General features: G+C 35.9%; 1 protein-coding gene across 2 annotated transcripts; it reads left to right on the forward strand.

Annotated features, from left to right (window-relative positions):
• The first annotated feature begins 621 nt into the window (after positions 1-621).
• Positions 622-12114, forward strand: LOC129566372 (phospholipid-transporting ATPase 11C). 2 transcript variants are annotated; one of them, XM_055442247.1, is made up of 16 exons: positions 622-1265; positions 4728-4980; positions 5058-5156; positions 6924-7061; positions 7183-7407; positions 7528-7903; positions 7996-8173; positions 8235-8318; positions 8390-8786; positions 8859-9309; positions 9389-9512; positions 9582-9876; positions 9948-10022; positions 10085-10332; positions 10468-10887; positions 11035-12114. In XM_055442247.1, exons 1-16 carry the CDS (start codon positions 1245-1247, stop codon positions 11734-11736), a joined length of 4086 nt encoding a protein of 1361 aa, XP_055298222.1. In that variant the 5' UTR covers positions 622-1244; the 3' UTR covers positions 11737-12114. The 2 variants fall into 2 exon arrangements, with proteins under 2 accessions (XP_055298222.1, XP_055298221.1); XM_055442246.1 differs by lacking the exon at positions 622-1265 and adding an exon at positions 2781-3609.
• Positions 12115-12230: the final 116 nt, after the last annotated feature.

A 12230-nucleotide genomic window follows, 5' to 3' on the forward strand; every position in this document is an offset into this window, starting at 1 on the left:
TACAGGTTTTGTTACCAACCTGAATTTTCAAGACATTTTGAAATAACCATACAAGCGACGTTTCGTACACGCAGCGCCCGTGTACTTCGTAGTGGAAAAAAAGTGAAGCTTGCTGGTCACCAATATTGTCAGTCAGTAGTTCAAAAAGTGACAAACAACATTTTTCATGATATTCGAATCACATCGTGCCAGATATTGTACTCAAAATCAAAGAAACATAGTATTATCACCCCTCCCCCTTTCTCTCTCTCTCTCTCTCTCTTTAAAAATGTCAAGTGATTGATATGGTGTAGATGGTTCTGCGAATAAATTATTGCTCATTGATCAAGCAAATGCTTACGCAATGAGTAACGGCCAGTACATCGATATTCCAAGTATAGCAAATAGACGGTGCGTTAGATTGTTCGGTTTGTTGTCACAAGTAAATATCAAATTCATACCTCAGCCGATTTTTCTCTTGTTTCGTTGTTGTTTCTGTACGTTCGAAAAAAAGCGTCATGTTGGAAATTACCACGATGAATGCAAAAGAAAAAAAGCGACTGATAAAGAACGCTATGATATCGGTTCGGAATTGATAATGATTATTTGAAATTGATAACAGAACCAATGAAAAATTAGCTTGAGTGTGCGCTGGGAATCGGCTTTGCCAATCCATTCAGTGTCAATTTCTGAGAGCACGGGTATCGTCGGGCCTGTTGTTTCAACCAGACGGACAAATCATTCAAATAGGAATATCTTAGATGTTATTTAAGTTAAAGGATCAAGCAGTGATTAGATAAATAAAGTAAACTTGAAACGAAAAAGAAACAATTTGCTTATATCAAATCAAAAAGCGTAGGGTAGATTGTTCTTCAAAGTGGGAAAACTTCATGGCAAGCAATATTAAGTCATCATGTCATCATTTATTCTATTCAGAGCATAGTTTTGACATCGATTTATGTAATAAGAAGATTTTAAAAAAGAAACATTGATCATTTCATAATCAGTTTGCATGAAATTCATTCAAATACATTGTGTCGGTTAAAATGTGAGTGCAAGTGTTCTCAAGCTGTGAAAACTACATTTAAAATTTAAAAAAAAATTTAACTATGAGTGCGAGAGAACACATAAAATCCAAAAGGTTCACGATAATGAAGATAAGATAAATGGTTCGAAATTGCGCAAAAAGTTTTTTTTCCCTGCTTTTTTCAATACACGTTTCGTGCAACCATCATTTTGTTTAATGTGTGGCAACAAAAGGCTGTATGAAATTATTGACAAATATGGTGAGTGCACGCCGAATTTCTTAATCATCTTAATAATTCGCAGAGAATTCTGAGATACGCGAAGTGAGCTCATTTCGCATGGTAACTCTTTCCTTGTGCCCATGCCAACAGTGATTTTTTTTTTAATTTTGAAAATTATCAAAAAAAAAATGGGTTGGATTTCGTTGATTTGCGCTTGGGCAACAATGCGATAAAAATACAGCTGTTGATGAGTGGCCCTGATGAAATATACTGAATGCAGTCGCAATTTTGTAACATGGAGATATGAGTATATTTTTAAAAAGTGGAGTTCCAATTGACGAAAGCCGAATCATAATGGAACCAAAAACACCTTTGCTTTTTGAGAAACAAAATGAGGAAAATTGAAGGAAAAAAGAAGAAAAATTCAAAAACAAAATAATTACAATTGAAAATTACTTTGAAATGACGACAATTTAGTGTAGAATCGACTGACAAAATGAAACAAGGCAATATAAACGATTTACTATTCATCCACATGATGATGCTTGTAAAAAGATAATTTTTGCTGATACTTCGATGATCGTTCTGGTCTTTCTGAAGTTTTTCGTTTTGTCGTTCTTGTTTCTATGAAAGTTCACCGTCAGTCATGGGAATCGAATGACTTACGTGGCGAAAAGGTTTGTTCATTTATCAAAGTCACAAAAAAATTTAGCAATTATTGCAAAAATGTTGTAATATCTGATTGGACGCTGGCTCAAGCGTTTTATTGATTGTGTATCAATATTTCCGCTTGATTTGAAAGCGTTATCAATGTTCGATGAATCGTCTCTATATCATAATAATAAAATGATTCGGTGCTTTGTGTCGTGACAAAGTACTTAATGTGGATGTCGTTAATGGCGGTCATATAACGATTTAAATGTTTTGAAATGTCTAGATAAAGAATCTATTTTCGATGAAACAAGGTACACAAGGTTGGGTTGGCCGCTAAAGCGCCCACATAACATCTTCTTTGTAAATATGAAAATTGCGCACGGCAAACGGAACAAGAAAATGCAATCAAAGAAATGTGCCGAAACACAAATGCTCGCGTACACAAAAGTGTTCGAAGTGAATATCAAAACAATTAAAAGCTGAACAACAAACAATCACCGTGTACCTCTCAATGAATTAGAGCTCAATCAACTCTTTCTTTCTGTCTGTCGCTTTCTTGTTTGCTCTCTTGCGCATTCAAGTTCCATGGCATTCGCTCGAAATATGCTTTTGTTATTTTCAGCTATTAGTTTCCTCTCTCTCTTTCTTCGTAAAGCGGCAAACGCTAATGTGTGTGCGCTATCGCACGATCCGACGAAGAAAAAAAAAACTTTTGTTTACAGCTACCGTTCTCTTTCCCATTTTCAACCGCCATATACACTTTGACTGCATGCACACGAAACAAGAGAAAGAATACACTACACCATGAGCTTGTAACGCATCGTTGGGAAAACGTACGTGTTTCTCTATATGCGATCCATTGAGATAGACAGAGAGACACATAGTAAAACCGCTTGATGAGCGTGTCCGCGTTCACTCGCTCGCTCGCTTGCTTGCTCGTTTCTGCATGTAGTTGTGTGTTGTTAGATACACAGAGAGAACTAATTTCAGTTTTGAGAATACCGTCGATCAGTTTAGATCTGTTTCATATTTTCGGCGCATATCATAAAACTTTCATTTTAGTTTTCTGTGTTGATCATTTTTTGTGGGCCAACATGATCACGGAAAATACCTAAGTGAAACTAGTGTTTCTTGCAAGTTTGTTAAATTCGACAATTCAAATCGCAACCAAAATAAATTGAAATCGACAAAACCACGAAGAAAAAACTTAATTTCCAAATTTGACCGCCTTTCGTGTTGTGTATTTATAGTTAGAAAACAAGCGAAGCGATCGCTTCCACTTGGAAGAGTCAGTAAAAAGAAATATATACGATATATTTGACGATTACGAAATGTAGAAAATGTGTCATTCACGAATATGAATGTGGATTTATGTGAAAACCAATTTCAACCGAGAATAGCTTACATTTCGTACATGCAACAGCAATTTCATGTGAAATATTGTCGTGTGTTTACGTCGATTCTCTTTTTTTCGCGCTGCGTTTTGTTGTTGTTTTTGTTAAATTCGCGATAGTTCTTTGTGGAACTGTTTTTGGAGCTGAAGTCATATTCTTGTTTTAAACCATGATCAATAACAAAATGCTGCCAGATTAAACGAATACCAACGAAAAAGGAAGAGAGAAAGAAGAAGCAGAAGAAACAGAGGTAGAAGCACACCTGAAATGAAACGATCATCATCATGTCTTGGTCGATCGGAACGGTTTATACGAAACCGTGGTTTTGGCGAAAGGTATTCACAAGCAAATCCATGTGTTTTCTCTCTCTCTCTCTCACTCATTTGCTTTGTCTTCTATTGTTGCCAAGAATGAAGACAGAAAAAAAACAGAGTTCATTTACTCCGTGTGTGCCATCCACGAAATAGACGAAAAAACTAAATAAACAAATCAAGTTTTTTTTTGAAGGAACATCTTGAGGTGCTTCGCGATGTTTTATAGAATAAACATCGACAGAGAACTACGTCAATTGCGCTGTCGAAATTGTCCATTTGTGTTCCGTGTTCAAAGACGACGAAGTGTTTATTGAACTGTGAAAAAAATTGCGATAAAAATCAATTTGGTTCGATGTAAATGTGTATGTACTCGACCAAAACTCAATTCTTATGCCGTTCACATGGTAGCAAAATTGCGGTGCAAAAAATATATATTATATTATATTATATAAATCAAAGCGAACATTTCTGGTTGAACACAAAACGGCGTTCGTATTCATTTTGTGTTTTGTTCATAATTTTTTTTTTTTTTATCGAATGATGAATTTATAATAAGGAAACCAGCTGAGACACAAGACGATACAAAATATCGATAAGAACCAACAAAATTGAAGGCCTGTGGGACTCCGCCATGTGATTTCTTAATTCAAAAAACCAACTGTTTAAATGCGCTTTGTGCGAATCGTCTTTATTTTTTTCATTTCGTTCGTGCTTAACGTGCACAATTTGATCGGATTTATCATCTTTTTATTCATTGAATATGCAATTTTCTCGTTGCCATCGTAATGACGTCGATATTTTTTTATCATTTCTGTACTTGATATCAAATTCCGATAATGAAAATGCGAACCGCTCTCATCCCAAAAATGAAAAATGGCTCGTGCAAAATATCGCATTGTTGCCAATGAAAAACATTTCGTTTGATTTAACGCAAACGAGCATCAAAAACAGGTGCTTCGTTTATATTTTCGCGTGTGTTCGATCATTTCATCGTATCTGAATCTCAGAATATGAAAAGTGCGAGTAGAAAAAAAGCGAACCACTTGTGCAAATTCAATCAAAACATTTGAAAAATGAATGCAATTTGGCTGGCGTGTATTGAATTCATGTCTATGTATTTTTCTCGTTCGTTCGTTTAGGGCAACCGAGTGTCAACGGAAAGTGATTCAATAGCAATTAGAATAGGTAGTATTGATGACTGTGATAATGATGGAAATGTGGCAACGGAAAAGAGAGCGACATCATCCACAACAACAACAACAACAACGACGACGACAACGTCGTCATCATCGCCGCCGTCGACCAAAAGCAAGGGCAGTTTCTTCAGACCGAGCATCCGAAATAAGAAAGCAAAACGGCCCATTGCCAACAACCGTGTTAAATCTACCAATTGTTAGTATTTACAGAAAAAATCAGCAACACATCGCCCCACACCCAGACAATTCTAACGATATCGATTTTCATTTCAGACACCCTCATAACATTTCTACCAAAGAATTTGTATGAGCAATTCAAGCGAATCGCCAATTTCTACTTTTTAATTATGACCACGCTTGCAAGTGTGATTGGTAAGTATGTGTTTGAGTGTGTACACAAAAATCACATGCGAATTTTAGAAAAAAAAACCAAGAACTTGATCATCTTTGCGTTGAATGAGACGTTTAAGTCATTGTTTGAGTTTCTAAAAATGGTAATGTCTGTCATTAATGTATGCAAATATCAAGTCGATTTTGACATTTTACAATTTGTAGAGCACACTCTAGATCAATAGGCGAAGAAGAAAAAAAATCAACAAGTTGAAATTGAGAATTCAAATTAGTGTGGAATGTGTGTGTTTCTGTGTGAATTTTACTTAAGTGAGAGAAAGAGTTCAATGTCAAATGAATTAGCATCTAGCTGTGCTACATATGGCATTAAAAAATCATGTTAAATACTTTTCATTCGTAGCCAAAGGTTCGATAAATCGCTTGGCGATATCACAACCATTTAATAACAAAATAAGTTCACACCTTTTCAATACACATATATATTTATAACCTCATTACAATTTACCGTTGCTGTTATTCCGCATACATGAAGTATTTCAAAAATCATATAAAAATGACCAAAAATAATTTCATGCTTGATATTTCATAGCGGCAGCAGAATATGAATCATGCTGTATGCCTTGATTTGCTCTCTGAGATTGTAAAAGTAGCGTTTCGCTAGCGATAACCACATACCAACGGAAACAACAGAGTGAAAAAAGCGAAAAGAAAGAAGAAGAAGAAGAACGAAAAGATAACGCATTGTATGGAGGAGAAAAAGTAATATATAAAATTTATATATTATTATAAGTATATGACTAATGCCTGTAATTAGAATCGTGAGCTTGAAGAGAATCGCTTGATATGTCATTTGTTTGTGTGTGCATTGCAATGTGCTTAATTGAATAGTATGAAATTTAACAATGAGCTAGCACATTGTTTACTTGAGTCAGAGAGAGAGAGAGAGAGCGCACGAATAAGTATGCGCTTAAGTACGTGACCGATATACTGGGCTTGGGCAGTACAAACAGAAAACGCTACACCGTATATTCCGATCGAAAACAACAAAAAATTGAAAGAAAAAAACGTCTCATTCACAAAAAATGTCTATTTTTAACATGAGTCTAACATTGGAAAACAAATATGTGTGCTAGCGTGCACCCGCGTTGAAATAATCATTCAATTATACGCGTTTCGTTTGCTCAACAAATCGGCACTTTTGTTCGATTTTGCCACATGATTGTTCTAGCTAGCAATTTTTCGTCTCACACGCTTACATTTCATCGCAGACGTTATCGTTTCATTTCTTTCTCCCTATTAGCTGGACGAGCAATACAATTAAATATCACATGTGCTTTTTTCTGTAAATTGTTGACGCACACACAGCACATTAAATGTTACCCAATCGGAACCGACTCAATACTATTATCATCATTTTTAACGATCGCCTCGCATTGTTTATTATTATTCATGGAATTCGTTGAATGGAAAAACCATAGCCCCAAAAGTCTAAAAGCTATTTTTCATTGTTTACACATAAAATTCGCGTTTTGCGAAACATTTTTCAATTAGAATATTTGCGAATTGTTTTCGAATAGAAAAAAACCTTTTGTCGATTAGAAATAAATGCGCCAACAATATCCAATTACATTCGACCTAGTAGACGATTTAACGCTGAACCATATAAATAACGATTGGATGCTAATCAGTAGCACATAATCAAATGATATTAATAACCCTTGTTTCAACCATCTAGATTTAAATTGGTATTTATTCAATTTTTGTGTGTGTTTTATGTGCCATTTCCAGATAGATTTGGCGATAGCCCCGTATCGATATGGACGTCATTGCTTCCGCTAGTATTTGTAATAAGTGTAACGGCGATTAAACAAGGGTATGAAGACTATTTACGTCACAAAGCCGATAACCTTGTCAACAGATCTTATGGTATGCTCATTGTTATTAGCAAATATTTGCACTGATTTTATGAAAATAAAGTTCGAAAAAAAAAAAATTGAAATATTTGTTCAAACAATCGAATGTGTCAACAATTCTAATGTTGTTGCAGCAACCGTCATTCGAAATGGTGTCGAAATAGACATTAAGTGCGAAGATATATTGCGAGGCGATCTGGTTAAAGCGTCCAGAGACTGCGATGTTCCATGTGATTTAGTACTGTTGAAAACATCCGATCCAGATGGCAAGTGCTATGTGACGACTGCAAATTTAGACGGTGAAACCAATTTGAAGGCACTGTTCGTACCGAAAGGGTTTCCTAACGATGTTTCCATTGGTATGTTTTCAAATGTTGCTATTTGCATCAATCAACATCAATTTATCTTATCTTCTATACTCTTTACTTGTTGCTTATGAATTTATTGAAAAATAACCAGTTTTTGTTGTTTAATTACAGAAAAACTTCATGATATCGGTTCGATTGAGTGTGATCAACCGCTGGCCGATTTATATACATTTAATGGTAGATTAGAAATTGGGCCAACATTTTTTTGGCGTCAACATCATGAGCCTACATTTAGCGATACATTACGAAGACACCGACGAACTCTGCCACTGACCGCTGATCATTTGCTATTGCGTGGTTCACGTATTAAAAACACCGAATGGGCTATCGGCTGTGCGGTGTATTGTGGTCAGAATACAAAACTTGCACTGAACGGAAAAGTTTTTCGGTCAAAAAATAGCTCCAGCGAACGATTCATTGATCAATTTTTGATTTTGTTCGTGCTCGTCATGATAACTCTAGTTGCCTCATGCTGTGGAATGAAAATGTAAGTTTTTTCAGAGTTTTGATTGAGCCTATAGAAAAAAGTGTAGAATTTTCATTCACCATTAAAAAAAAATAACGAATTTTCTCTTTCAGCTATTATGACAGTAAGATGATAGATCATAATGTGTATTTGGGTGATCCGAAAACAAAGGATCTCCTTTATAAATATATAGGAGACTTTTTGTCGTTTTTAATTCTATTCAACTATTTAATACCGATATCACTGTATGTGACCATTGAGATGCATAAATTCCTTGGCTCATTGTTTTTGGTAAATTTGTCTTGTTTGGTTTCTTCATTGCGTTCTTTTAATATTGGGTGGAATTTTCTAGGAATGGGATTTGGATTTGTACGATGTTGAAATGAATCAGCAGTGCCTTGTGAATACATCGAATTTGAACGATGAGTTGGGACAGGTATGGCTTAAAACAAAAAAAACCTTACTTTCATTTTACTTTTCAACTCAATAATTGGTCTTTATTTTCAGGTGAAAATTTTATTCTCAGATAAAACAGGCACGTTAACGAAAAACGAGATGATTTTACAGCAATGCTCAATCAATGGCAAAAAATATAAGATCCAAAATTTCGGTTTGCGTGAAGAGAATAGCTCGAGTATTATGCGTTTACCACAATATGATCCGTATATGCGAAACTTTTTTCAAACTCTAACGACGTGTCACACGGTGCAAGTGGCAAAACTGGAGAAAGTCTCCGAAGCTGACGATGCCGAGATGAAAGGATCTTTTGAAATGGTTGAGTCGTCCGGTTCATTGGTGGAAATCGAAGAGGATGTGAAAAGAAAAGCAGAAACCGAACAAAATACTAAGCAAAATGAAGTTTGCTTACCTAGCAATCCGCTTGAGAATATGCCAGCTGTTCAACGTGAGTTTTTCGATTTTCCAAACGGAATTTTTCGATTCAGAATCAAAATTAATGATACTTTTCAATTTTCAGTTCGGCGAGAGCATCGTCGAGTGGCAAGTGCATCGAGTGGCATTCGCAAAATAAGCTTCAGCAAAGAGAACAAAATTGCAATTCTTGCCAATTTCCCAGTGGGTGCACGGGATTTTGCACCAAAAATACCATCGCCATTGACTGTTGAACCTCCGTTCCCATTCCGACCAGAGAGACTGGAGTACAAACGAACATTGTCCACGAAAGTGGGAGGGCCACAAGAGCGTATAACGTTTGGCCATCGTCGAACGCAGTCGTTGAATGTACCGCAAAACCAAGTAAATCAATTCACGGGAAAGAATGAACTTCGCAAGAGTATTTATAATCGGAGCTCAACCAATATTGCCAATACGCGTGAATTCTATGCGGCACCCGCCTACAACGAAGCCTCTTTGTTGGAACGACAAGAGTCAATGCGGCTATCCACCCATTCCATTGGGAGTGTGACTGCGTAAGGATCACTTTTTCACTTTTGTCACACTCAATTGACAGTCGTTTGTTGCTATTGATTCGGTTTTCTTTTCATTTAGACAATTCGATTACCAAGCATCAAGCCCAGATGAAAAGGCATTAGTTGAAGGATGCGCTAAAGTTGGTTACATATTTACTGGTGAAAAAGGCGGATACCTCAACATAAAGCTCCAAAGTCAAAGGGTAAGAAGAAGAATAAACTCTCATCGCAAATCGATCAATTGACTAATATGTTTCGTTTGTTTTGTGTAGCCAACAAAAGGATTGTCGACCAACGAAATCAACGTAGAAAGACTGTATACACTGGAGTTTACTTCAGATCGCAAACGAATGAGTACAATTATTAAAGATGGCAAGGGTGATATTTGGTTGTATACAAAAGGTGCTGAAAGTCACGTGTTTCCGCTGTGTTTGAACACATCGTCACAACAAAACCTAATGAAACTAACACAACAACATATTGATGATTTTGCTAAGGTTGGCTTGAGAACATTAGCGGTTGCTCGGCGAAAATTGACATTAGAGGAGTATAACCAATTCGATATTGGTAAGTGAAGATCATTTTAAATTTGGAATTTCTCAATGTATCTAAGTTTATCGTGAATTACTTTTTTCCAGATATTACAAATGCGAGCAATGCACTGGCCAATCGAAAAACGCAGGTCGAACAAGTACAAGCCAAAATCGAAAATAGTAAGTTAAATCACTCTTAATTTTCCTACAATATTTAATCCATTTGTTTTTTTCGTTGACAGATTTAGAGTTGCTTGGTGCTACAGCTGTAGAGGATGCACTGCAGGATAAAGTCAAAGATACGATTGAGTCACTCCGGTATGCGGGTATCATAGTTTGGGTTTTAACCGGAGATAAAATTGAAACTGCTTTAAATATCGCGAGATCGTGTGGCCAAATTCCGGACAGTACGGAAACATTCATGATAACCGAATGTAAAGAAGAGTATCAGATCAATCAACACATGGATATGCTCGATGACCAGTTGATTGTAAGTGAAAAGAAGTTACACATCCTTCATAACGGAAGTTTTCCGTTTTTCAATCGACTTATTCGCTATTTAAACTGGAATTGCGTACACTTCAATTCGATGATTTCATAAAATTTTTCATTTGAACCCAAACAGTTGTTCCCATATCGTCCCTATTCATTGCTTGTCGATGGAGCGAGTTTAAGTCTTTTAATGAAACATTGTCCAGAACGATTCCGTGATTTGGCGATGAAATGCCAAGCGGTTCTGTGTTGCCGCCTAAGTCCGTTGCAAAAGTGTCAAGTGGTCAAATTAATGAAAACGCTACCCAATTCACCGGTCACAGCTGCGATTGGCGACGGTGCAAACGATGTGTCAATGATACGTGAAGCGCATGTTGGCTTGGGAATTTTGGGCAAAGAAGGACGACAAGCAGCTCTCTGCTCCGATTATTCGTTCACAAATTTTTACATGCTCAAAAAAATACTTCTTGTTCATGGTCACTTCTTTTCCTATCGATTTTCCATACTGGTCCTGTATTTCTTCTATAAAAACCTCGTGTTCATGCTTATCCAGGTGAGAGCTCAATAAGTTTAAAAAGTTCAATAATGTTGTAGATCTGAATTATGTCCAATTTTATCATTTTGCCGAAAAATTTTGAAAATTTCCAATAAAAAAGTCACGAAAAACTAAATTTAATGAAATCTGTTCCAAAAATTGCAGGTATACTTCCAACTACACAACCAATTCTCCGCACAAACCATCTACGCCAGCATATTTCTAACATTTTACAATGTGATGTACACATCGATGCCGATTTTACTGCTGTCAATCACAGAGAAACCATATCGTGAGGATCAGCTGCTGAAAAATCCATCGTTGTACATGGAAAACAGTGGCAATAAGCGTATCACATGGAAATATTTCTTGGCCTGGATCACATTGGCCGTGTTTCATTCGATGGTCGTATACTTCATCGGTTATGCATTTTGGATGGAAAACAATATGAAAACAAATGATCTCGATTCGTTTGGTGCCTTCATGATTCACAACGTGGTATTTGTGGTCACAATAAAACTGTGGCTTATTTCACGCTACCGAACAATTATATTCGCTCTAGCTGTGTTTCTATCAATTTTTGCATTTATGTCATCGACGATCGTGTTTAATTTGCTGCCATTGCCGGGATCATTATATAATGTTTACAATCATCTGGTGTTTTCATATGAATTTTGGGTGTATAATGTGCTGATTTGCTTTGCCGCATTGATACCCGACCGTGTGATTACAGCCCTAAAAATTTTCAATATCAAAGTCAGACCGACGGACACTATTTCCGATGGCTGGAACCGGCTCTTTAAGGACGCCAAAAATAGTAGCATGAATCAAAGTACGAACAGCAACAGCGAATCGACTTATTTGTAATATACTTATCAATTTACCAGTGACATAGCTTATTGACACACCAATGATTCAGTTAAGTTACACTCATGACAGTGCGAACAACAAAACAAAATGACAAAAACTACTAGCACAAAATGGCACAAATTTTACATTTTTGTCAAGAATAAAATTTAGGCAGTTTTAACAAATCGACAAACCAATTTCAATCGCTTCGATAGGAATTCTGTACAATATTTAAATTATATATATATATATGTATATTTGTATGGGGGGACATTTTTACCACTCTCTGTATTTTTGTATGTGAATTCTACTTACTTATTAGATAGGCAAAGCCATTGAATGTATCAAATATTTATTTTGATTAAAACATTAATAACAAATTGAATGTAAAGAAAATTGGCTTTTTTTCTCGTCTTTTTCAATTGTTCTTTCATTGTTTATTTTATTCTATTATTTAAATTAATAATTTCTATTGAAATTTAAAGGCAAAATGCTTCTATTGCAATCAAATG

This window comes from Sitodiplosis mosellana, unplaced genomic scaffold (assembly GCF_009176505.1).
Source record: "Sitodiplosis mosellana isolate CC-2019 unplaced genomic scaffold, AAFC_SMos_1.0 Smas_scaffold_3, whole genome shotgun sequence".
Lineage (NCBI taxonomy): Eukaryota > Metazoa > Arthropoda > Insecta > Diptera > Cecidomyiidae > Sitodiplosis > Sitodiplosis mosellana.

Excerpts from the sequence above, each read along its gene's own strand:
- LOC129566372 (XM_055442246.1), top strand. The coding sequence starts at position 3,559 with ATGTCTTGGTCGATCGGAACGGTTTATACGAAACCGTGGTTTTGGCGA. Across the intron at positions 3,610-4,727 it reads AACCGTGGTTTTGGCGAAAG|GGCAACCGAGTGTCAACGGA; the intron begins GTATTCACAAGC and ends TCGTTCGTTTAG. Across the intron at positions 7,904-7,995 it reads TCATGCTGTGGAATGAAAAT|CTATTATGACAGTAAGATGA; the intron begins GTAAGTTTTTTC and ends TTTCTCTTTCAG.